Below are 25,901 nucleotides of genomic sequence, written 5' to 3'. Positions count from 1 at the left end.
CAGATTTCTGCTTCCCAGGCCAGTTCCCGCAGAGGATCTGGAAGAAGCTGGAACAGAGAGAAATAGGAATAAGGTGGTGTGCGCAGAGGCTACAGAGATAAGCAGGGGCCAGCATGTGCTGGGTCTTCACTGCTGATCATGACAAAGAGTTTGGTTTTTATCCTAAGAACAAGGGGAGACCACTGAATTAAATTTTTTTAATTTTTTTTTTTAATAGGTGTGTCTTTAGCACCAGAAGGGCCCTTAGAGACCCCTGGTCACAGTCTGAATTTACAGAAGGCCCAGGGCCCCACAGCTTAGGAGAGGCAGACCTAGGACTATGATTGCTGTCTCCTTACACTTTACCAACATCATGATCCTCCCCGGTTGCAGAGGGCCTACCTGGGATGGCGGCCTCTGGAGGCGTGAGATGGGAGGGCGCTGCTGTCCTGGGGAGTCTAGGGTTGCTCCCGCTCCCTTCCTACCACTGAACTTGCCTATACTTCTGGGGGCACTGACCAGGGCCCACCAAAGAACCCCAAGCCAAGACTCAGGCCTTTGGCTTCAGCCCTTCAGATGCCCACTGGCAGCCCCTGGGAAGCTTCCCATGCTGGTGTAATGAGAAAGAACGGAATGAGAGGGTTAAAGACATGTGTGCCAGTCCTGGTTCTGCCTCTCACCCTTTGAACCTCGGTTTCCTCATCTGTAAAATGGGCGGTAGACCAAATGATCTCTCAAGTCTAACCTTTCCTCCCCATGCATTTGCTCTAATAAGGCACTTAGACTTCTCATACCCCCTCACTCTAAGGCCTCTCTGTCTGTTCTTTTAATTCTGAGCATGGGAAGCCGGGGTGGGTGGGTGGGGGAGGTGTACCTTCAGAGTTTCACTGACCCTTTTCACCCTCGTACTTCTGGACCTCTGCTTTGGAGAGGCATGAAAAACTAAGCCATTGTTTGCAGTCACAAAGCTGTTTGCAATTTCAGATAGAACCATTTTATTATATCCCATCCAAAGATTATTTGAGTTGTGTTTTGTTTTGAATGCTTGTTAGCATTCTGGATTTAATTAACTGGCAGAGACAACACTACTCCTCTCCCCCTTCCTGCCACCCTCAGCCCATGCCCACTCCATCTTCCAACCCCAGCTGCCAACCTACAGCTCACAGCCTCTGCCCACATGGGGTCAGGGCATCCATTGTTTTCCTGGGGGACTCACCTGGCAGATGAGTCCTGCCTGCTGCTTCTCCCTCGCTCTCCCCTCCCTTCCCCTCTTCCTCCTCCTCTCTAAATTGTGCTACTGTTTATGGAGCATTCACCATGTGTTGGGCACCAGACCCAGCGCCTTGTATGTCTTACTTTATGGTATCCTCAATATCCAACAAACAAGTCTTAACATATCTGTCATCCAGAGAAGAGAACAAGTCACTTATCCAAGGTCACAGAAGTAGTGAACAGCAGAGTCTGGCCTCAAACTGAAGTTTGTGTGACTCTTAAACTTTTGCCAAGAGCCCACTACAAAAAACTACCTTCCTGGAAACAGAGCCACATTGGGAGATGGGAAGATAGCACCCAAGAGTCAGGTTCTAGAGAGATTTCCTATTACTTAAGTCGACCTACTGAGAGCATTCACACGTGGGTTCCGTTCTTGCCTCTTGCCACGCCCCCTTCCCCAGCACAGCCTCTCAGCGGTCTGTACACAGCCTCCAGCACCCCCTGCCCACCCCGCGTTCACCATGTCCTCTCCAGACTGAGCGTGGGACACCTGAGTTCCCAGACTTCTCATCTGCATCCCAAGCCTACTTTTCTCTGCCCACCCTGCCCTTAGAAGAGCCTCCCCCCACCCTGCCACAATGCTGGGGTGTGATGGTGCTGATGGGAGAAGGCCTGTCCCCTCCATTCCGGGGTCACCCCTGTCCCCTGTGTTCTAGAATGGGCCACAGCTCTTTCCCAAACTGACTTTCCCTGATAGGCAGGAGGAGGAAGTATTGGAGATCCAGCCAGGGATGGGCCACACAGGGTCTGGTTAGGAGCCCAGCTGCCTGGGTCTGAGGCCTGGCTGGGCCTTCCACGAGCCGTGATGGCCTTGGGCAAGTCACTTAACCTCCTAAACTCCTGTTTTCCTGTCTGTGAAAGAGGACTGTCCCCTTACCTACCTCCTGTGATGGTTATAAGGCCTGAATGAGTTGGTGTCGGTAAAGCAGTCGTGGGGGTGTTTGGCGCCGTGTCTTGTAGGCTGGTTAAGAGAATTGGCTTGGAGGAAGCAGAGCTTGTGTGACCCAAACCTCACACCCACGAGCTTGCACTCTGCGGCAGTCTGAGAACCAGGGTCCCTAGCTTGAAGCAAGTCACTGAGGAAAGTTCTGGAGAATTCTGCATCAGACAGAAAGGAGCATAATAGAGCTGCCCCCCACCTCTTTTTTAGTACAGATTTCCCACCTTGCTTGAGGGGCGCTCACAGAACATCAGCTTGAAACACAAAAGTCCCTTACATGTGATAGTTCATTTATCCCGTGGGGCCTCCGGCGCAGGTCCCCTCCTACTGCATTGGCCTGTGTGCTGAGTTGAGGGCTGCTTTTCAGTCCGCAGTTTTCCTGAGCACCTACTAGGTCTGATGCGTTCACTCTCTCTCAGTCGTGTGCTCTGTTGCTCTCTTCACAAGTCAGCCTCAGGGCAGCTAGATGTTTTCCTATGACTGCTGAAGGTCTCCAGAGCAGGCATCCAGAGAGAAGCCACAGAAGCTAAATGGACTTTTCTAACCTAGTCTCACGGGTCAGAGATCATCATCTCCCACATTCCCATCTTCAGGGCAATCATCCAATCTGGGGATAGTAGGCGGGGGAAGGGGACGTTCGGTCTACTACCCAGCAACAGGAGATTGTGGAGGAATTCACAGACACATTTGAAAACCACCATAGAATCACGTTATATAGAGAGTAAGCCGCCCACCTAAGTCAGGTAGCTGATAAACAGTGATAAATAAATACCCAGGTCCTAGTCCAGCATCTTCGTATGCCAGAGTCAGTCTCCTGTTCGCAAGCCATCCTGCCAGGGGAGTGCAGCGGCTCGGAAGACTCGGGCCTTACCCTCAGCCAGCTTACCATGCGAGAGCAGGTATTCGAGGCCAGCCGGGTTCTTGCCATCTCTCTGCCTCTTTCTGTGAGTGTGGCAGCCTGCTCGCTTGCTGATCAGCAGGACTGAGGAGGCAGAGGGCTTGTAGGGAGCCAGTGCCCACTTCCAGAACCCCACACCCACCATCAGTTTACCTTTGCCCGGTGGGGCTAGATTTGTGTGTGCACATGGGTGTGGGTGTGTGTGTGTGCCCGCATGTGCACATGTCAGGGCTATTCTCACACCTAGGAGTCCTGCTGGTCACCATTAGTATCAAGATACAAAACACCCCAAGAGCGTGGAACAGGTGCTTGGTGAATGTTTGTGAAAAATGAAAACATTATTTTGGGGAATCTCCTTACCCCCCAACACATCCCCTCTGACTCCTAGTTTGCCTGCTACATACCTTCCAAAAGGTAGCAGAAAATGGAGGCCACCCTCTAGCCTCCCAGGGAAGACAGAATTCTGGCCCATTGAGGCCAGGCTGTCTCTTTCCCGGGGGAATGGCTGAGGAGTGTGATCACTGTGGTGGCATAAATGGCTGATTGGGCCTCTTCCTTCTAGATTCTTCTATCCCTTCGCAAATCACCTGGGGGCCCCTACTTCCCTTGGTTCTATAGTCAGGGCTTACCCAAGCAAAACCTCAGGATAGGCTTGCTTGGCCTGCCCTGACTTATCCTCTGTAGGGCTTCCAGATCCTTCTGTGGAATAACAGAAAGATCCTCGATAGTAGAAGCCCACAGACCTGGGTTCAGATCCCAGTTCTACTGCTTCCCAGCTCTGTGACCTAAGTAAGCCCCTTCCCCTCTCTGGTCCTGAGTTTCTCCCCCTGAAATTAGCAGACTAGACTAGATGCCCCTCGGGGCCTGTCAGACTCTGACTGTCACTGATTCCAGAGGCCAGGCTGGAACTGAGTGGGCTGCTCTATTGGTCAGCCCCCCCCCCCAGCCCCGCCCCGAGTCTGTGGGCATGGCTGGGAGGTCATTCCTGGCCGTGTTTGGGAAAGGAAGAAAAGCTGAATGGGACAGAACCTCCTTTGTCATGTAAACAGGAACAGGCTGAGCCAGCCTTCTGCTCCAGTTCCGGTGGGCTGGCAGCCCGTGAGCTCCAAGGATGAGTCACTGACAGGAGCAGCCGCGGTTCCGGAGCTCAGGCGGCGCCAGCCCCAGGGCACACGGTAGCTGCAGAGTTTAATGGTGGGATTCAGGTGCTAGGTGACAGGAGGGGGATCACAGTGCTTCCACATGCCCCAGGTAAAATCTGAAGGCTATTTGCTTGCAGGCCTTCCCCGGAGTCCCTAGAGCTTAGGCCAGGATCCCAAACACCAGCCTTCCAGGCTTCCTCCCTCCACAACTCTGTAGCCTTTGAGGAGCCATCAGCCCCGGAGGAGGGGGTGGTGAGGCACAAATGCTGCACTACCACCCCCACCCCTGCAGCCGATGAGGGTACAGGAGTCCCCCAGACGCGGGGACTTCCTCCCTCCCTCCCAGGCTCTCACAGCCTCCCTCCTACGCTGCAGTGACCCCTCCAGATAAGCAGTATGGCAAATGGGCAAGCCTGGAAAGATCACTCTGTGTCCAGAAGCCTTGGGTTTGAATCCCAGGTCTTGGCTTCCTTGGGCAAGCCATCTGACCTCTCTCAGCCTCCGTTTGCCAGCCTGGAAACTCCCCTCCACCCTGCGCAGGAGGCAAGTCCGGGAGGAGCCCTGCCTAACAGCGTCGTCAGCGAGCTGCCTCTGAGTCAGGGCTTCACGCGTGGCAAGGCAGCTACCTCGCTGTGAACTATTGAAAAGCCAGCCTTTGACACAAGCAGCCGCCTCTCACCGACAAAACGGGGCTGATGATGCTAATGTCTGCCTCACGGGGCTGCCGAGGGAAGCCAACGCAACTGCGTGTGCAGCAGCACTTTGTGAACCGTGCGGAGCCTGCCCGGGGAGGGGTACCACTCCCACCACAGGATAGCGAGTAGCAGGGTGGGCAGGGCAAGGGCGAGAGCTGACATCATAAATCTCTAGGAGCGGGACCGGAAGCCGAAAGGACAAACGTGGCCAGGACCACTGTGGTGCCTGCAGGTAGAGACTGTTTTGTTCACTGTTGTATCTTGGGACCCTGGCCCAGGGCTCGGAGAAGTATACAGTTGGTGCCCAATCTGTGTGTATTGGGCTCATGCCTGAATGAACAGAGACTAAAAGAGAGTTCCTGAGCCTGTTCTCCACCTCCCCTGCTTCCACTGCTTTCTCTCACAGACGTCTGCTCCCCACACCCGAGATCACAGGTGCTTAACTCAGAGTCTGTGGACCCCCTCCAAAATGACATGCACAATATACGGTGTTTTTGAAAACGTATCTTCCTGAATCAAGCCTCCACATTCTGCCCAGAACAGTTTTTCAGTAAAGCCTGCTCTGAAGGGTAACAACATCTCCCAGGTGCTTAGTGAATACCCATCAGTTGGATTCACTGCCAGGTGCCCTCTGGATTTCAAAACAAAACAAAACAGAAGAGCAGCCTTCACTTTTTCTCTTTGAGATGGGCGTACAGGGTCCTACCAGCCTGCCGTTCCCCTTCAGCCCCCGCAAGGTGCCAGGCAATCGACCTGCCGTCTTTTATACAGAAAAGTGGTGACCCCGCATCAGAGGGCCTGTCTTGGGAGTGGCTGTTACGCTGCTGGGTGGGTCACAGAGCTGCATACATTTTCGCACTCTCATATCCCACCTCTTGCATTTAGGTGGGACAGGTATGACAGGGCCCAGAACCCAGGAGTATTTTTTTTTTAAGATTTTATTTATTTATTTGACAGAGAGAGATCACAGTAGGCAGAGAGGCAGGCAGAGAGAGAGAGAGGGAAGCAGGTTCCCTGCTGAGCAGAGAGCCCGATGCGGGACTCGATCCCAGGACCCTGAGATCATGACCTGAGCGGAAGGCAGCGGCTTAACCCACTGAGCCACCCAAGTGCCCCAGAACCCAGGAGTATTAACGAGACCTCATGGTGTCCAAACTCAGAGCAGTGATCCCTCTTCTAAATATTTCTTCCACTATATATAAATACATGTGTATGTGTATATGTGTGTATGCGTCTGGGCATACGTGTGTTTATGTATCTGCATATCACTGTATGTGTATATGTATCGGAGGAAACTGACAATATATAAACAGTGACAAAAAGCCCTCTTCTCCTCTCCCCCTCCTCCAAAGAACCACTGTGAACACCTGGCTTCTGTTCTTTCCATTTACCATGTCCAGCATTTATTGAGCACTTACTGTATGCCAGAAGTTTGCCATGCAGTGTGCTTCCCAAGCAGCATCTCACATTAACTTTTCATCTTATGGTGGGCATTTACCACCTTCTTATTCGCACATTTGTATTTTCTTAATTTTTTTTTAGTATATGTGCTGCCGAAGCGAGCACTGTATTTTCTTAATTTTTAAGGCCAAGGAGATAATACTGTTTTGTCACCTTGCCTTTCACCATAACATCAAAATTTCCTTCCGTGATATTAAATATTCATTTACAGAATCTTTTATAACCGCGGCATGATGTCTTATTGCCGGCAGGTTCCACGCTTCTCAGGCTGGGGTGCGTGTACCCCTGAGGGCAAAGCCACGGGATAAATTGTAGAGCATTTTCCTGAAGGAGAAATTTGACTCAAAGCTTTGGGGGAGGGGGAGAAAGCCCATTATTTTAATATCAAAACAAGTACAGATATGCCATAGCATAGAACCCAGAGCACCCATGAATTTTAAAACAAAGCAGCAGGGTCCAAAACCGTGAGAGCTTGCCGTTATTCTCCTGAAGACCCATGTCCCCTCTCCTCTGAGGGGGGCAGAAATATCTGAGAGGCACCAGGTTCAAGTTCAAGCCCCTCTTTTTCAGAGGAGGAAACTGAATCCCAAGGAGAAGGAGGACTAGCCCGCAGTCTGCAGGTTATGCATTGTAGAGCCAAGCCAGGTGACCTCTGGGCCCTGGACCTCTCCCACCCTTCTGAATTTGGCATCACCCTTTGACTGCTTTTTCTGACCTCGCCTCTTGAGCAGTCAAGCCTCTGCCTCTCAACGGTGGAAAGTTCTGGCTTCCTGCAGGCTCCATCCTTAGCAGCAGTTTTTCCTTTTCATGGTACTGGCCAGGATCTGAGCTGTGTGCTCAGTGACTCCCCTAGCACTTGGATTTTCCAATGACTATAGTGGATTATGGGTGTGTATCTACTGGTCTGTCTTCCCCATGAGACTGGGAGCCTCGTGAAGGCAGGAATTAGGAGCTAACGTTGTTATAATCTGACATTTATTGAGCACCTGCTAGACGCCAGGTGCCATGCTGAGTGTTTCATTTATAGTATTTATAGTCTTCATCACCGCTTTTCGAGGAAGGTATCGTCATCTCCAGTTATCTGGTAAGCAAACTGAGTGGTTAACACTGGCCTACCATCCTGCACACAAGTATTTTGGTAGAAATATTTATTGTCGACTTACCTGTCAGGACTTTGCTAGATGCAGTTATGATGAACAAGACGGACTCCACTCCTGCCCTCATGGAAATTACAGACAAGTTGGAGAGATGATATTCAGTGAATAATTTTACAAACCCCAGCCAGAGCCCATTTATCTGCCTTGGTTTGAACACGCCTCGATGACTTCTGAGCTAAATGACCGGGGCAGAGTCTTATACCCTCCCTGTACCTCATCTTCTATAAAATGATAGTCATTGACGTACTGACTTCATAGGAGTACTGTGAAGAGGGAAGACCGTCACACATACATAAAGCACTCAGAGCAGAGTCTCCCACATTCCAGATGTATTGTTGCTGCTGGTGGTAGTGAGAGGCAGGGCATGCTAGGAAAAATGTGGCAGGGGAGGACCAGCTTCAGGGGTGACATGTGATGTGAGTTCTATAAGGTGAAGAGGAGTTAACTTGGCAGAGTGTGTGTGGGGGGGGTAGGGGAGGGGAGCAGGAGGTTGGAGGGATGTTCCGAACAGAGGGACTAGTAGGTACAAAACATGGGGGGCGGGGGTGCACAGAGCAAGTAGGTGAGCTCACCTGAGGAACTGCGAGGAGTGTGGCTAGATCGCATTACGTGGGAAGCTGCACCAGGTCAGCATCTAGAAGGAGGAACCTGGGAGGACCCAGATAGAGCTGTCCCCAGGACCTGGGCCCATTGCACCACACCAGTGATCCAGGCCATGGAAGAAGCTCAGTAAATGTTTGTCCAGTGGGCAAGCAAGCATGTGGACAAAGAACTGTTGGCCTCACGTGGTGTTGGGTAGGGGTGTTCTGTTGTCACCCAGCTGGGAAAGGAGTCCATTGTCCCATTTACATGGTGCTGTGTGGACAGCCCCATCCCACTGTCAAGCTGTTAAACATCCATTTGGCTAGTCCCTCTCTTCTCGGCAGTAGGATAAACCTTGTGTCTTCCAATGGAGACATCCAACAATGGGGACTCAACCAGAGTAGATGCCGAGAGACTCTCTACGGCCAGTTCCTCAGATCTAAGCTAGTGGTGTTCACATGTTTTTACTCATGGAATCCTGTGTTGAAATAATCTGAGAAGGAACCCAGGGTATGGAATGGGGACAAGCAGAGCTCCCATACCAAGGACTCAGAGCTCTTGATAATACCCGTTGCTTCTGAGAAAGCACCAGGGCTCCATAAAGCAGTACAGAACCCAAGGGTCCAGCTGAACCTCTGTTTCCCCCCAAGTATGGAAACCGAAGCCCAGAGAAGGGGTGACTCTCCCAGGGTCACACAACTAGGGACAGACCCAGAACTAGATCGAGACATTAGACATTGATTTTATACCCCAAGATTTTCCTCCACACACCCCCCCATCGCCCCCACACTGTGGGGCCTTGAGGTGGGAAGGGGTGCATAGCTGGGATCTTGTCCAGAGTTCGGCCTCCATCCCTAGTCAGGCCACAGACCACAAGAGACAAAAATCTGGAAGGCAGGCGTGGGAGGGCTGTTCGGGGTCACGGCCTGGTTATGCTGTGTCTTTTTTTTCCTCTCTCTCTCTCTCTCCCTTTTAATTGAGTTTGAGGTGGTTGTTTTTTGTTTCCTTGAGAAATGGAAAAGAATGAAACTGCGTAAACACAGCGATGTTAACTCCCTGAAAAACCTCCTGCCATTTTAACTCTGTTACTGGAGAAATAAAAGAGAAATAATTTGTCCACCCACACTTAGCTCTTTCTGACGAAGGTAGGTGAATATTGCTTTGCTAATCGAGGGTGACGGCTGGAAGTGGAGCCACGCTGACTGATCCCAGATTGAGAGGAAGCCACAGCCACCCCAGAAGGAGCAGCCCACCATGGGTCGCCGGGGCCCGAGTCACCAGGCGCCTGTCCACCTTCCACAGGTCTCCCCCAGCCGGTAGTGATGGAGGCGCTGGACCAGGCCGAAGGGCTCATGGACTCGCCCAGAGAGATGCCTCCGCCCCTGCCGCCTTCACTGCCCTCGGAGCCCGCTCAGAAGCCGCCACCTCAAGGCACCGGGAGCCACTCCCTCCATGTCAGAAGCAGCCTGTGCCTGTTGGCTGCCTCGCAGTTCCTGGTAAGGATACCTCGGGCCTCACGAGGGTCTGGAGAGAGGGCAGGTGGAGGGACAGCCCACCACGTCCTCGCCAAGATGGCTGCCTGGGGCTCGTGGGGGACGAGGGGCCTTCTTGGTGCCCCTCGGTGACTCGAAGCTCTCTGGCCGGTGTGTGGAGGAGGCTGGGGTTCTCAGCTACAGCCTCACTAGCTAAGACCCTCACAGTCTGCCTTCCCTAAGCCGAGAAGCAGGAACTTAGGGCTCCCCAGCAGCCAGGCCTGCAGGCATCTCTCCGAGGACTTCCTGTCTAGGGAGATAGCTCTGGAAACTTTTCCTTTTATGTATGTACCTGGTTGGGGAGGGGAGATCCCCTCTGGGAGGGGCTTTATCTTGGCTCCCTCCAGTCAGCTTTTCTGCAGGGAGCGTCCTGAGGCTTTCTCCATGCACGAAGCCCCTGGCCTCTTCCCTCAGCCGTATAGTCTGGACTTTGGGGGGCTAGGTGAGGCTGCAGGCGAGCTCTGTAGGGGGAATACGGGGGCGAGAAGCCCAGGCTCCAAACTCAGTTCATTCCCCCAGCTTGCCTGCGGGGTGATCTGGCTCAGCGGCTATGGCCCCATCTGGTCACAGAATGCCACAGACCTCCTCTCTTCCTTGTTCACACTCCCGGAACAGCTGGGACCCATGGTGAGTAAGCTCCAGGGAGCTCCCAGGTAGGAGGGAGCGACCGGGGACCTCCAGTGTCACCAAGCCCTGGATGGGGCTTCTTTGAGCTCAGAAGATACTTCCACACCCCCTAAAACCCTTCTCCCTGCTCCCCACCCAGCCCTGGTCGGCAGCTTTCAGAGCCTCGGTTTTGTCACTGTCAGAATGGATGAGAACTGTGTCCCCACCACCCCCTGACCTATTTGTTTCGCATTCCCCAGGCCTGGCTGGGTGTTGGGACCTGGGAAGTCCCCAGTCTGCTGCTGGTTACTCTGTGTGTGATCCTCATTACCACCCTGGTAAGGCGCCTCCTAACCTGACCTCAGTGCTCCCCTCCTCAGACCCAGAGGCCCAGCCCCAACCAGCTCCCATCTAATCTCCAAACTAGATGTTTTAGGTCAGGGCATGAAGGGCACCTTCTTCTTGAAAATGGGTTTGCGGTGTTCTAGGCTGAGGGAAAGACCAAGGCCAGAGAAGACTAGTGTAGGAGCCCCACACCCCTCCAAGAAGATTTCAATCCCCAGGAAACTGAAGGCAGGCAGGGGAGGGGGCAGGGGGTAAGGTGGGGGCTAGAAGGTGACAGTGCCATGCACACCGCTCCCAGGAAAGCAGGGCTGTTCTAGACTCACTGAGGGCAGGGGGCTCAGTCTCATGGCTACCCCATCACTCCAGGGCTAGCCAGCATGGCCCCAGGTCCATGATGCTTTATCTTCCCAACTAGGCATGGCACCTCCTGAGGGCCCCCCCAGAGCCACCCACCGCACCGCCCCCTGAGGACAGGCGCCAGTCAGTGAGCCGCCAGCCCTCCTTCACTTACTCAGAGTGGATGGAAGAGAAGGCCGAGGATGACTTCCTGGACTTGGACCCTGTCCCTGAGACTCCTGTGTTTGACTGTGTGATGGACATCAAGCCTGAGGCCGACCCTGCCTCACTGACTGTCAAGTCCATGGGTCTACAGGAAAGGTGGGAAGGGCAGAGGAGGGGTGGGCTCTATGGGCTCTTGAGGTCTCAGCAGTGCATCAGAAGGGCAGGTGCCTGACTCTGACTCCCAGTGGCCAGGTCAGAGCCAGTCTCATGGTTTAACCAGTGTAGACACATGCTCCTCAGGTCTGATTACATAGATCAGAATGACCCAAGGTAAATGCTGTTACTGCACATGAGCACACAGGCATACACAGGTACACATGTGTACAGTCACACGTAAACTCCCATACTCAAGCAAGTTTGGGTAGGTTCATTTATTACAGGACTTGTCAGGACCTTTAACACTTGTGTTCATTGTAAATCGTCAAGGGGGTAGCATGTAGCATTCCTCAACTTCCATAGAGTGAACCCTACATCTATACTTCTATGGAGTGTCCCATAGTGTTCCCTAGAGCATAATTTGGGAGGTGTCACCACCTTCTCTTCAGAACCCTGCTGGGTAAGCCAGATCACACCAGGTTTGCGTAACCCATACGACATCATGGAAGAAGCCCTGGATGAGGAGTCAGAAAACCTCTCTCTTGGTTTCAGCTCTTCCATCTCCTTACTGTGTGAGCTTGGGCAATTCTTGTCCTCTCTCTGGGACTCAGTTTCCCTTCCTATATAATGAGGGCTTTTCAGCTGCCCTGGGCCATAGACCCTGAACATGATAGTAGAGCTGGTCTAGTGCAGACATCTGTGTTGCCATGTTCCGCGCCGGGACTCCCTCCTCCCCTGACAGCCAAGGGGCCTGACCTCTCCTGGAGGAGATGTCCATGACTCCTTGGCAGCCTTACCCAGGACTGGTGGGCCTAAGGCCACGACACAGAGAGTAGAGCCCTGCTTCTCTGGTCTAGGCACGTGCCCACTCTCATGACTGCCTGGGGCCACAGGGCTGGGACAGCAGTGACAGAAGAGAGCCCAGGGAGGGCTTTGCTGAGGTAGCCTTGGATGGAACCTCTGGAACTGGGGCCCCCAGCCTCCCTTGGTTAGCGGCTCCGCTGCAGGAGGCAGGAGATGGGAAGTCAGGCCTCAGCCTCAGGGCTGAGACTCGTACTCCTCGCACAGGAGTGCGGAGCCCCTCCCACTCCTCTCCTGGGTGGCCCCCTGCTCCCCCTCTGGATCTCTCCCACCTCCCCACCTCTGAGACGCGCTCCCCCTTTCCCGGTCCTTCCAGGAGGGGCTCCAACGTCTCCCTGACCCTGGACATGTGCACACCGGGCTGCAATGAGGAGGGCTTTGGCTACCTCATGTCCCCACGAGAGGAGTCAGCCCGGGAGTACCTGCTCAGCGCCTCCCGGGTCCTGCAGGCCGAGGAGCTTCACGAGAAGGCCCTGGACCCCTTCCTGCTGCAGGCAGAGTTCTTTGTGAGTCCCCCCAGGCCAACCACCCACAGCGGGCAGACCTTGCCTCTTACATCAGTCACACATCCAGCCAGGCAGTGGAGCGGGGTGTCCGTGAGCTCTCCTGCCGTCTTGGGCAAGCTGCTTCTCGCTGAGCCTCAGTTTTCTTGTCTGGAAAATGGGGATAAAAATCACTGAATGTTGCAAGGGTTAAAGAGATGGCTAACGTGTGCAGAGCCCTCAGCCCAGTGACTCGTGTCCAGTGGCATCCCCAAGTCCTAACTGCCCAGCACTGTGCTTTGAAAGTGATAGAAAGCCTTCCTTCTGACTCGGCTGTTTTCCCTCCTGCTGCCCCACATCTCCAAGCACTGTTCTTTCTCTGACAACTCTCCGGTCACCTCCAGCCCCCGCGACCCCTGCAAGGGCCTCCAGTTGCCTCCTGATGGACTTAGAGGGGCCCAGAAAATGACATCTCTGCTTTGCCTGCCTGAGCGCTCAGCCAGTCATTAGCTGAGATGTGGGAGATGACAATATCACCTTCAGTTTTGTTGATGAAACTCAGCTTGGAATGAGGCTTAGGTGCAGAGCAATAGCGAGCTTCCTAATCCTAGGAATTAACAAGTTTTCTACCCACCCCAGGTGGTGTACCCCTACATTTCCTTCTCTGCAGGAGGGTCCCCAAGGAGGAGGAAGGAAGGGGCTTGGGCCCAAAAGTGCATTCCTCACTCGAACTCACCCATCCAGGAACTCACCCATCCAGGAACTCACCCACCAGTGTAGGCAGAAAAGGGCAAGGGGCCCTGAGTATTTGGGGAGAGCCCCTCCTGGGAGAAGCCAGGGGGATGGGACAGTCATGTGCCTCCCTCAGTTTCCCTTGCACAGGCCACCTTGTCTCCTACCTGGGCTTGATGGCTATTTCTTCTGAGAAAGCCTCTGCCGCCCTCTGACCCACAGCTCCACATTCTCCAGGGCTGGGCATGGCCTGTCTTAGCTGAGTTGGGCCAGCCTCCCATGCCTACGGGGACTGTCCACTTCAAACTGGACCACCACCTCCCCCCACTCCCAGGCCTTTCTCTTCTCAGGCATCTGCTCACATCATCCCCTCACTGGATGCTTCCAGAAAGTCTTCCCCAACTACCCCACCCTCAGCTTTGCTGTAAGTTCCCACCACCCTCACCTCCCCTTGAAGAAGGGGCTTGCATCCTCTCTGGTGTTTCTTGTTCAGTAGATCATTGTCACTCTGGCCCAGAGACAGGGGAACACAGCCTCTACCCTCGCTTCATGGGCATTTTTGTACATGTTGGTTGGGGGGGGGGTGGATTCTCATAGTAACCCTAGAAATTGAGTGTAGTGATCCTTGAAGCCCATACTTACTATGTCCTCAAACTGTGGACACTGTGAACCTATTTGGGGTCAGACACTGAGCCATGTGGACAGGTGGAAGGAGGAGCAAAGAAGCCAGAGGCCCTGGGGAGTCACCCCAGGAATAGTGGGGAGGGCGCAAGAGGGGAATTTAAAGGCTGGGAACTGTTTGGACAGATGGAGAAAGGTGAAAACAGTGCTCCCAAACCTGAGGGAGGTCAGAAGGAATGCTGGGAGCTCAGATCTGGAGACAGGAGGGCAAGGGGCGTATTCACAGCAGGGAAGAGAGACAGACATGTAATTGGAGAGCAGGTCCCCTGTCGGCAGGGCTGGGGGGGGCGGGGGGTGCGGTGTGGGGAGATTGGGGGAGCGGCAGAAACAAAGACCAGATCCCAGGTCATCTCACATGCCAAGCAGAGAACTTTGGACTTGGGGCTTTTGACACAAAACAAGATTGAGAAGCTCAAACACATCAAAGAAGGAGGCTTCTTTCCTGCCAGAGAATTGGGGAAGGCTTCTTGGAGGAGGTGTCGTTTAAGGTGGACAGGACAGAGGAAGAGGAGGACGGGGTGGATGTTCCCACAAGGCAAGCTGCCCAAGCTGAGCTCCTGAGGTGGGGATGTCCAGGGTGGGCCCTCGGATCTGCAAAGCCACGCAGGTGGACTGCAGCTCTGCGCGTGTGGTAGATGGCGGGGATTGGCTGGGTCACATTGTTTTCTTGTTCTTGTTCATCAGCCATTTACTGAGCATCTACTACATGCCAGGCTGGCTCTGGATCAACAGTTGTAATAATAACTGTTATTATACACTCCCTATGTGCCAGGCACGATTTACAGTGCTTTTTACGTGCAGACTCGTTTACTAGTAAATGTTCACTGAATGAATGTATGCATTCAAGCAAGTGTCTGGGCTAGAAGTTAAGGGCCGACCAGTGCTGGATTCAAACGTCTGTGAGAGCCCACAGCTGGTAATACCCCCGTGTCCTGCTCTCATAGGAAATCCCCATGAACTTTGTGGATCCAAAGGAGTATGACATCCCTGGGCTGGTGCGGAAGAACCGGTATAAAACCATCCTTCCCAGTGAGTAACTCTGCGCCCCAGGGGGTAGGGATGGGCTCACCTTCACCTCATGCCCCTCGCCCTGAGGAAGACCTCAATCCTAGAGCTAGGTGTCCAGAGTCACCAGGAGAAGAGCAGGAGGGTTGGGGGTACCCAATGAAGAGAAAGGCCCCCCCTTGTGAGGGCAGAGGTGAGTTCATTCCTTCACCCTTGCCCTGGCTGTGGAAACCCGGAGAGAAAGAATGAGGATAATAACAGCTCCCAGACAGGAATTTAAAGGCCTCTTTATCTCTTCAGAATGGGCAGATTTTAAAGAGGGGAAGATAAGGCTCAGAGATGTTAAGTGACTCACCCACAGTCACATAGCTAGGAAGTGCAGAACTGAGTTTCAGCCTGAACCTCCTTGACCCTGGAATCAAGCAAGCTCTTTTGTCTACCTTGAGTCGAGTTGGGTCTGACTGTGAGTCCTCTTAACAGCAAGAGCCACCCCACAAGGGAATGAGCTGTCTGCCAGAGTGTGAGCTCCCCGCCACTCAAGGTATTCAAGTGGTGTTGCATGATCCATCCCCTGGCAGATCTGAGAAGGATTTTCCCCTTTTGAGGGCAGTTAGACCAGGTGACCTAAAACTCCTCTTTCAGCCCTGGGGTGTCATTTTCAGATAACTTTCATCAAGCCCCTATCTGCCTGTCACCCTTGCCAAGTTCTGGCCCCAGGCCCCAGGGCTAGCTTAGGGGGTGACTTGTTGAAAGTGAATCCCCACCAACCTACTCCACTCAGTTTGTGGAGTAACGAGGCTTTAAAAAAGCAGTTTTGCCATCAGCATCTCCAACAACATGTAAGATGTCATGACTTATTTTTAACTTTTAAAATATCGACTTGTGGTTGCTATGGTTACACAGTCTCTAGGTAGTTCCGGTTAAACAAAGCACCATTTAAGGCCAGGATGCATTATTCAGGGCTGCTCACCTCTTTCCTCATCTTATCACCTTCCAACCAACCAACCCCCTGTGGAGGGAGGGGCTCAGGTCCTCCAGAACCCAGGGCCTTGCTGCTCACTCAGAATGGCCCGTAGCAGTGGGCGGGATCCAGCCATCTCTCCTCCTGGTCCCCACTGGATCCCTGAAAGCTCTTGAGCCACTTCAGCTCTGAGCCTCCAGGCCTTGGAGCCTCCACAGAGCATCCTCCACAGCCAGCAAGAATTGACCATGGGCCTCAGACACTGGGCCAGTGCGGGGGTGCTGTGAGGCTCGTTTTCTCATTCATTTGGCACACATTGGCTGAACCCCCACCCCAGGGGCTGGGAACTGAGGCATGAATGAGACACAGGGAATTCCCAGTCTAATGGGAGGAACAGATCCAAGGGCAGTTCATAGGACAGACTGACCGGTAACCCCAGCTGGCAGCACAGAAGACGAGATATAAGGGAGCGATTTCTGTGCATTTGCCACTGTGTTTCCCAAATACCAAAAGGGTGCCTGGCTCATAGTAGACCTTCTGCTCCTATCTGAGTGAAGGAGGGAGGGAATGAATGAATGAATGAACAAACGAACAAATGGACGTCTCTTGGATCAGCTCTCCCTCTCCATCCTCACTGCCATGTGACTTTTGTGGGTTAGGGCGTCTCTATTGCCCAGTTCCAGGGACACCATTTGCAAAGACTGCATTGACGTAATGCCCCTGGCCTTGGGCCAGGCAGAAATCTCCTGACGGGTCTCCTGAGTCCTGCACTCTCCCCTCCTGCCCGTCGTCTACCATTATCACAGAAATGGTGCAAAACAGAAATCCAGTCGTGTCCTTCTCCTCCTTAGACACTGTCATGGTCACCCTTGTATTCCTTGTATTCCAGTCTAGCCTTAGAAGCGTGGTTTATAAGACCCTCGATCAGCTGGTTCCTCTCCACCTCATGTCTCCATGCCCCATCCTGGCCTGTGCCCTGGAATCGGTCAGAATGGTGTCCCCTACTGGGCCCCTACTGGGCCGTCACACCCAGCCTGGAGCTGTCAGACCACCCACTGCTTGCCTGCTTGCCTAGTACTTGGGGGCAGGCAGGAGGAGTCCCTTGCCCTCAAGCACAGTGCCAGGCACAAAGGCAGTGGGCTCATCGTGTCCCCAGTGCATGCCAAAGGCCCTGGTGTCTGGCCCGAGGGTGCTGTGCCCACTTCTGGCCCCTAATCTGGGCAGGTATCCACAAAAAGGGACCCCACCCCGTCCCTCAGCACTCCCTCCCTGTTCCTTTCTTCTGCCTGGACCACCCAGCATTGCCTTCCCTTCCCCTTCCTCCTCTGCTGCCCCGTCCCCAGATCAGCTGCCAGGACCTCAGGCCTTGGGGCTGGGCATAAAAGGGCTGGAGAGCAGAGGCTTATGAGTGTCTCCTGTTTCCCCTCCCTGGTTTGGGATTCTCTCTACCTGCTAACTTCTAGGGAGGCTGGTAACAAATGCAGTCGTAACAGCTCCGGGCTACATAGTGCGTGTCGGGCTAAGTTACTGGCTTGGGGACAAGTTACCATTCACTCCTTTCACCTTTACAAGACCAGTAGGGCTAGGTTGGAAGAGATGTCTCCAGTCTGCAGACAGAGCAGGGGAAGCTAAGTTAGTGGTTCACGTTCACACTACCAGCAAGTCATAGCACCAGGACTCGAACCCAGCTCTCCAGCTCCCCTGTCCTGCCTTGGAGAGCCCCAGAAATGGGTGCTGGCAACATCTTTAGTTCAGCCCTCCCTATTCAGGAGAGAAAGGGAAGCCCAGAGAAAGGGACAAGACAGGCAGCTGGTGACAGAGCCAGAGCAGAAACCAGGCCCTGGGCCCCCCAACACCTCCCCAAACACCCCGCGCAGCCTCCCTCTGTCTGTCCCATCTCCTCACCGCCAAAAGAAGACTCCATCCAGGGAGGCTCTAGCTGGAACAGAACAGATTCTACTCCAGGGAGAGGGGCAGGAGGGTGTAAGACTCTGTAACTGCGGGATTGGATGTGCGAATGGGTTGGAAAAAAGAAAAAGAAAAAAGCTGTTTGTGCACACGTGCGTCGGCTGCTGAGATCCCGCGATTGGATGGCAGGCTTGGAAGGCTCCACACCTTCCATCCCTGGGCTCTCCCTTGGCTTTCTACCCCCAAACCTCAACAGTCCTTTATATTTACAAAGTACTTTACGGTTTACATCACACCTTCCCAGCTGTTTTCTTATTTATCTTTCCAACAACTGCTTTACCCCCTTATTACAGATAGGAAAATTGAGGCTTAGGAAGACCGTGTGCTTTTCAAGTAGACCCAGCGCATTAGTGACCGTGTGTGCCAAACGCTTGTCGCTGCTAATAGGGATGTGTCTCCTAGGTCGTTCTTTACTTGACTTAACTCTGTCCTCTCCAGAACATGAGGCACAGGGAGACCAGGGCAGCTTAAGGGACACAGACAAGGGGCAGGCACTGATGCCACAGAGGTAGAGAGCCAGGGCCACAGAGATGGGCCAGTGTTTGGCTAGTGGGCAGGGGAAGGAGAAACTTCAAGAGTCTCAAAAGAAATGCAGGTGCCCTGTAGTGGGCCCGATAAGATGGGGCCCTGCCCTAAAGGGGTTGTTGCACCTGTCAAATACCAGCCTCACCTGTCTCCCCCCCGCCCCAGACCCCCACAGCAGAGTGTGTCTGACCTCACCAGACCCTGAGGACCCTCTGAGTTCTTACATCAATGCCAACTACATCCGGGTATGTAGCCCCATCCCTGTGACCTCTCCCTGAAAGGGAGGCCCGAGCCCACAAGATCTGTCTTCCAGGCTTGGCCCTAAGCCAGCGTGGCTCCCACCAGCAACCCCTACCCCCCAGGGAAAGGCCTGAGTGTGGGGACTAGGCCCAGGGAGCACTGCATCTGGCCCTGACAGCCTGGACTTGGCTGGCCGCAGGGCTATGGTGGGGAGGAGAAGGTGTACATCGCCACTCAGGGACCCATCGTCAGCACGGTTGGGGACTTCTGGCGCATGGTGTGGCAGGAGCACACGCCCATCATCGTCATGATCACCAACATCGAGGAGATGAACGAGGTAGGCCTCCCCCACCCTGACCCCACTCCCCTGTGCTGTTCCCAGGGGTCTGCCACTTTGTGCCCTTCGCAGAGCGTCTCGTTTCCATATTCCTCCTGAGGACAGTCTTGGGAGGTTGGTAGCCTGCCGCCAAAGTGGGGACATGGGAAGCCGAGCAGGGTGAGGTCATTTGCTCAGGGCCACGTAGATGGGCCAGCCTGTGATGGGAAACAGGCTGCCTGGCTGCTTCCCCACCAGCCAGGGCTCACTCTGGCAACTCCTGTACCAGTGCCAGCCCATTTACTCGAATCCCCAGAGGAGTCCTTTGAAGTAGGTATTACTCCCATTTGCCAGAGGGACCTGAGGCTCAGAAGGGGGAAGTAACGAAGCTGAGATTTGAACTCTGCACTCTCGAATTGCGAACCCATTGCCCTTTCATATCTTGCCCTGCTGGCCCTGGTGGGGCACTGGGGAGACTGGAGGATGCAGGCACTGTGAGTGTAGCAGCTGGTCTGGGCCCCTGCAGAAGTGCACTGAGTATTGGCCGGAGGAGCAGGTGGTATACGACGGTGTGGAGATCATCGTGCAGAAAGTCATTCACACTGAGGATTACCGGCTGCGACTCATCTCCCTCAGGGTGAGGCCAGGGGCTGGGCTGGGCCGGGTGGGGAGGATGGGGGACAGGGCCATGAAAGGGGTCGGGGGGCACCCCAGATAACGGGGTCCAAGACTCTGCTGTACCTGAGATCCACGCCTGTGCATTCTCAGGGTATATCCATAAGCAGGGATGGGGGAGGGGTGGATGACCGGAGGCATGACGAAACCTCAGTTGCATTTAAAGCTCTTGGATTCTCTGTATCTACACTGTCATTCTGAATGCTTTCCAGCTCTGCTTCAGACACGCTCAAGTCCAGGACTGCCTGGATGAGGGATCTCCATAAGCCTCCAGCACTGTCCTTACTTAAAACAGAAGGTCCATTGTCACATTGAGCTCCTGTAGTACGCAACCTGGACACCAGAGGGCAGGCGCAGGGACGTGAGGGTTACACAAAAAAGATTTAAAAAAAAAAAAAAAAAAAGCATATACTATATGAACAATACAGAACAGCCCAGAAGAGTGTGTGTGTGGTGGGGGTACCCTCCAACCCTGAAGTTGTGCTTCTTCCATGCAAGGCATAACAGAGGAGACTGTTCCTTTGGAATCAGGAGGATTAATGGGTTCTGTTTTTGAGAAACAAGACCCATGTTTGGGGGAAGTAGAGCCCAATGGCATAACCCCACGGGTTGGAAGAGGTGAGCCAGGCACCAGGAAGCTGGTGCTCTATCCAGAAACAGTCTGAAGTCTACTGATACTGGCAGCCACAGGGTCAAACTCAAGGCCTGAGACTTGTCCCTCTGATTGGCCTTCTCCCACCGGAGAAGGTAGAAGGTGAGGTGTCAAGGCGCTCAGCCCCAGAAGGGCAGTGACCACCTGAGACACTCTGAGATCTAGTCCTTGCCAGAAGGCATGAGAGAACCAGGAGGTGGGGGTTGAGGCTCGGGTAGCCACCATAGCCAGATAATCTAGAGGCCCAAGGAACCAGCTTTCTGCTTTCCTGGAAAGAGGCGGAAGTGAGGTGAGGGCTGCCTCATTGTGTCGGTGACACCGGACAGCTTGGGGACATTTACTTTTGTCCATGAGTCTTTACAAGCGCCCACCCTAAGCCTCATTCTGGGTTGTGTCCCGGTAACATAGAGCTGTCCAAAGCCTGTACTCTTTCCTAGAGGAGCACCCACAGATGGTAAGTACCAAGCTAGTGATGGACGAGAAAACAAAAGACCGACCCTCTCTGTTAGCCAGGGTGCTCAGAGAAGGCTTCCTGAAAGTGATGGTGCTGACTGGGCTTTTGCAGGATGAATAAGGATTGACTATGGGGCAAACAAGGGGGAAGAATGTCCCAGGCAGAGAAAAAAGTAAAAAAGAATGGCATGGAAGATAGACTAGCCTTGAGAGTGTGGGGGGAGGGGGAGGGCACGGTTTTATCTACAGACCACTGGAATGCAGGAGCATTGAGTACTAGTATATAGGGGTGGGAGAAGGGCCCGGAGGTCTAGACCCTGGACCATGGATCCTGTTTGCCAGACTGAAGACTGAGAAGAATGGGTTTATTCGGAGACCAGCGGGAGCCCTGGGAGGGTTCTGAGCGGAATAGCGGCCTGTCCAGATTGGTGCTGCACACAGACCACGTCTGGCCATGTTGGAGATGGAGTAGTCAGGGAAGAGTAAGGGATGGCAGAGATGATAAAGGCCAAAGCAGAAGTTGTGCTGGCGCAGAGGAGAGAAAACTGACAAGACTTGCCAGGGGAGAGCAGGCGGAGCAGAGCGGTGATGGGAGAGGGAGAGTCCCGGCACTCCGAGTTGAGGGACTAATGGGTGACCAGGCGGTTTGTCAAGATAAAGAACCAGAGGACAGGAGTGGATTGGAGAGGGACTCCACCTCTCTTGGATGATCCTGGAGTTGCTGGGGCAGAACTGGCCAGTGAAGACCAGTGCCAGCATCACTGATGAGCTTTCACTACCAAGCTGGCTCTAGGTCTCTGATGCCACTGAGCCGTACACGGTGTAGACAGCAGAGGCCATCAGTCCCACTCCCTGAGTCCTCCTCGCTGTGTTCTTGCTGCTCCTCCCATCCCCTCTGTGGGCTGGTTTGTGGGGTCTAAGAGTTCACGTGTATCTGGGGTGGGTCTCTGTCTCCTGGACAGAGTGGGACTGAAGAGCGAGGCCTGAAACATTACTGGTTCACGTCCTGGCCTGACCAGAAAACCCCAGACCGGGCGCCCCCACTCCTACACCTGGTGCGGGAGGTGGAGGAGGCGGCCCAGCAGGAGGGGCCCCGCTGTGCCCCCATCATCGTCCACTGCAGGTGGGTCTCCGCGGCTGGCCCCCTGGGCAGGGTGGCCTCCCTACTACTGAAGATGCTCTGTCCCTTACCCGGCATCCTTCCACTCTCAGCGCGGGGATCGGCAGGACGGGTTGCTTCATTGCCACCAGCATCTGCTGCCAGCAGCTGAGGCATGAGGGAGTGGTGGACATCCTTAAGACCACGTGCCAGCTCCGCCAGGACAGGTCAGCCCAGGCGCAGAAGTCCTGGGGTGGGGGCCCACAGGGAACCAGGGGCAGTCGGGGGAAACTGATGCACGCACAAGGTCAGGGGCCAGAGGACACAAGGCAAATGGACTTCTGGTAGGTAGGGAGCGGAGAGGACAGCTGGATCCAGACAGCTGGAGGCTGGATGGGGAGGGAACAGGAACAGGAACACCACTGGTGAGCAGAAGGACAGGGGGAGAGGTAGAGGGGCATGCCATCCCTGTCCCGCTATCTGGTGTGTGTGGGGAGGGGCAGGAAGGAGCAGAGGGGGTGGCTGGCAGGGATCGGACTTTCCACTCTACACAAAGACAAGGCCCCTTGCAAATGATTGGTAGTCACGGGTTTGGGGGCACCCTCCCACAGCCCATCCGTCCACAACCCCATGCCCCCATGTGTCTCTGCCCCCAGGGGCGGCATGATCCAGACATGCGAGCAATACCAGTTCGTGCACCATGTCATGAGCCTCTACGAGAAGCAGCTGTCCCGACAGGCCCCAGAGTGATGGCACTCCTGCCCTGAGGTCCTCTGGGCACCACCCAACCTGAGTCTGGGCCCCCACCCTGGCCGCGTGCAGAGCCCTGCCTTGGGCCTGGCCTGCCCCCCCATCCCTGCCCCTCCTGCTTCCTTCTCTTCAGTCTGCTCCCTTCCTTCCTCCTCCTCCTCCTCCATCAGCCTTGGCCTGGCCCCAGGCCCCCCCCAATATAGCTCTTCCTACTGTACATACTGGGGATGGGGGCGGAGAGGGGGAGGGATGTGCCAGGCCAGGCCTGGGGCCCTGGGGCCTGACCCGTGCCATGCAGACCTGGGGCCTCAGTTTTTAACTATGGTTCCATTGCTACTTGATCCAAAACGTTTCTGTGCCGCACTCCCAAGTGTCTTGCCGCAGTGTGTCTTTCTGTCCACCCGTCTCTGCTGTCTATACCGGCCACTGTGTCTTCAGCCCGGGAAAGGGGTCGTGAGCTCCAGCCCCAAAGCAGCCCAGGCCAAGGCACCTGCCTCGGGCCCCCACCCCCGCTTCCCATGCAGCAGATTGCATTTTGCCCCAGGAGCTCCCGAGGAGTTGACTGAGAGATCTCAGCTGGGGGAAGGTCTCTGGGTTGGGGTGGGGAGGGAGGAATGTCACAGCAAGGGTGACCTCCTAGTGTCAGATGCCCTCAGGAGGCAGTGACCAGCCTGTGAGGCATGGGAGGAAGAATGAGGGGGTTGGCTGTGAACCCAGAGGACCTGGGCCCCAGTGGGCATGGAAGAAGGGGGAGCTCTGAGGGCGGGGTGGGGTTTGGGCCCCAGATCTGTGTGAAACATTTCTCTGTGTCCCTGTGGGAAAGCCTTCCCAGCAGTCCCGCTGCGTGTCGCTCTGCGTGTGTTCCCGTGTCCATGCGTGTGTTGAGAGCCCGGCAGCAGGGCGTGCATGACTCTTGGCAACATGTGTTATCTTGGAGCCACGTGTTTTTATTGCTGACTTTAAATATTTATTCCACGGCAGACAGAGACATTTGGTGTCTTTTTATAATTTGCTCGTGGTCATTGAATAGAGCAATAAACGGAGCATTTTGAGCAAAACTAGACCCCTGGGTCTGTGTGATTGCCTCTCCCCTCCCTGCCTCCCCAAAATCTGGTCTTTGTGCACCCTCTACACACACGCACACACACACACTCTCTCTCTCTCTCTCTCTCTCAAGCTCCCTGGTGCCCCCGGTGAAGACTGGAAGTATAGACCAAAAACATTTGATTTTGGCAGGATTCTCCTATACCTTCCCCCTGCCCCCCCCAACCCATCCGGGAGCCCTGGACCATGGGGAGCCTCAAGGACAGGGATGAGAGGCTTCCAGAGAAGGCAAAGTGTTTGGCAGAGACTTCTGCTAGAGCGGAGACTTTCAGGTCACAGCCAGGCCCCTCCCTTTTGGCCCACCCACTTATCCCGTGAGCCTGACTTGTCCCAACAGCAGCTGCATCCTGGAAATTTCCCTTGTAAGGCCGGGGCTGAGAGTATCCTCTCCCGAGGGGCCCAGACACTCTGCCCCTAGGCCCGGGTCCTGAGCCATACCAGACACTCCTGCTCTATTCTTAACCCTGCCCTCAGGGAGGCAGCAAAAGTAGCTCTGATGGGGTTGCTTTGGGGGAGGGGGCATGTCACTCCAGGGCACAGGAGGGTCCAGGGCAGGGGGCAGGGCTGCTGACCAACCAGTGGGTCTTTAGGAGGTATCAGAATTTTGTGTTTGTTGATCGAGGGTCCAAGCACCCAGCTCCACTACAGACAATGAGGAAACAACAGGGAAAGACTTGAACAGCCTCCTATGGTCCACCCAGATGAGGATTGAGCTGTAGGAGTTGGGGGAGGGGGAGCTAACAGTGTTATCTCCTCCCCCAGGGTGGCCCTGGGAGGCCACTCAAGCTGTGCAGGCACCAGTCACAGAGTACAAGGAGAACAGTCACCCCAGGACTTCTGCAAAATAGCCAACTTCCTTGACCCCGGCCCCACTGGCTTGTGGGCACATGTACATGTGTGTATACGCATGTGTGCATATACACACACACAAACACATATACACTCTACCCTGAGTCCCTCGGCTCAGAGAGGACCCACTCACCAGCAGTGAGAACCAACACCTCAGCCAAAAGGGAACAGGAAACGTTACCTGGACCACCACCCTTGGACTCCCGCCCACACGCCCGGACCCCAGCATTTCCTCCCACCGTGGCTCCAGCCTCCCTTCCTCCACTCCCCTCCCCACAAAGCAGCGTGCCAGTCTAGCTGAGACAGCTGTGGAGCCTCAGTAAGGGATCGCCCCCAAGGGGCCAGACATATAAGGAACCCGTGACTCCTGGTGGCTCCACTGTTGGGGCAAAAGGAGGAGGAGACCAGCCCGCCAATAGCCCAGGCACGGCTTCACCCCCAAAGACGTGGACGCAGCATTCAAGGGTTAGGAGGAACTGGTCACACAAAGGTAAAACTCCCCTCTTTCCTCAAGAAGGGTCAGAGCCTACCACCTTTGGAGCCCAGAGCAGGACGGCCAGAGTAACCTAACTAACGCGAGTCCCAGGTAGAAACTACACCAGGTGAGTTGTCGCACAACGGAAACGTGATTTCCAGCAAATAAGACCACGAGGAATGACTTCCAAAGCCGTGACTCCCTGACCAAGGGCAAGTGGGTTTCTTTTATAGAGGGTTAGGATGAATATTTAAATAGGGGAGCCTTGTCATCACATGTAGACGTGGCATAAGATCACGCATGCGCCTTAAGGAAACACGCTCAGACATACATTGTATGTCACGTAAATGAGGCTGAGACTCCTCCTTGAGATTTTAGTATTCAAGGTAAATGGCAACTGTCAGTCCCTCCATGGTCCCTCTGCGCAGGGGTGAGTTGGGGGTTAAGCTCACGCTGGTCTGGGCCGCCTGCTCCAGACGAGCTCCTGTTCTGCAATGGTTACTGCTTGAGGGCTGGTTTCGGTTTCCTTCACAGGATGTTAGGCCCCTCGGGTCTTTTGCTTGAGTTAAGAGATAAGCAGCTTAAGGAAAAATGTGGGACAGAGTTTCAGTGGGCACAAGCAGGTGAAGAGTAAAGGTCAGTTCTTGGGGTCTAGCTGGTGACAGTTCCAGACCTCAGAGGTAGAAGTAGGACAGGCAGAGATCTGCCATGGCGGGGAGATGGGAGTTTAGCCTCCAAGTGGCTCAGAACCAGGCTCTTGGGTCCCTTGCAAGGGCACTGGACTGGGAGTTAAGAGGCCAGGATTCT

General features: G+C 54.4%; 1 protein-coding gene across 3 annotated transcripts in view; it reads left to right on the top strand.

The window, feature by feature from the left end:
* PTPN5 (protein tyrosine phosphatase non-receptor type 5) overlaps positions 1-23,727 on the top strand; it is a 54,481-nt gene extending 30,754 nt beyond the window's left edge. For 2 of the 3 annotated variants that reach the window (XM_082747300.1, XM_082747299.1), the window contains 12 exons: positions 9,429-9,622; positions 10,178-10,285; positions 10,525-10,602; positions 11,025-11,266; positions 12,444-12,633; positions 14,967-15,051; positions 18,647-18,726; positions 18,921-19,058; positions 19,564-19,674; positions 21,780-21,940; positions 22,030-22,143; positions 22,573-23,727. In XM_082747300.1, coding sequence (XP_082603426.1) covers positions 9,429-9,622; positions 10,178-10,285; positions 10,525-10,602; positions 11,025-11,266; positions 12,444-12,633; positions 14,967-15,051; positions 18,647-18,726; positions 18,921-19,058; positions 19,564-19,674; positions 21,780-21,940; positions 22,030-22,143; positions 22,573-22,666 — 1,595 coding nt within the window. In that variant the 3' untranslated portion in view covers positions 22,667-23,727. The remainder of the gene's footprint in view (positions 1-9,428; positions 9,623-10,177; positions 10,286-10,524; positions 10,603-11,024; positions 11,267-12,443; positions 12,634-14,966; positions 15,052-18,646; positions 18,727-18,920; positions 19,059-19,563; positions 19,675-21,779; positions 21,941-22,029; positions 22,144-22,572) is intronic. The other variant, XM_082747301.1, reaches the window with a different exon arrangement.
* Positions 23,728-25,901: the final 2,174 nt, after the last annotated feature.

Source organism: Mustela nivalis, assembly GCF_964662115.1.
Source record: "Mustela nivalis genome assembly, chromosome: 9".
Taxonomy (NCBI): Eukaryota; Metazoa; Chordata; class Mammalia; order Carnivora; family Mustelidae; genus Mustela; species Mustela nivalis.
The sequence above is the reverse complement of the archived record's forward strand: the minus strand, read 5'-3'. Positions and strand labels throughout refer to the sequence as shown.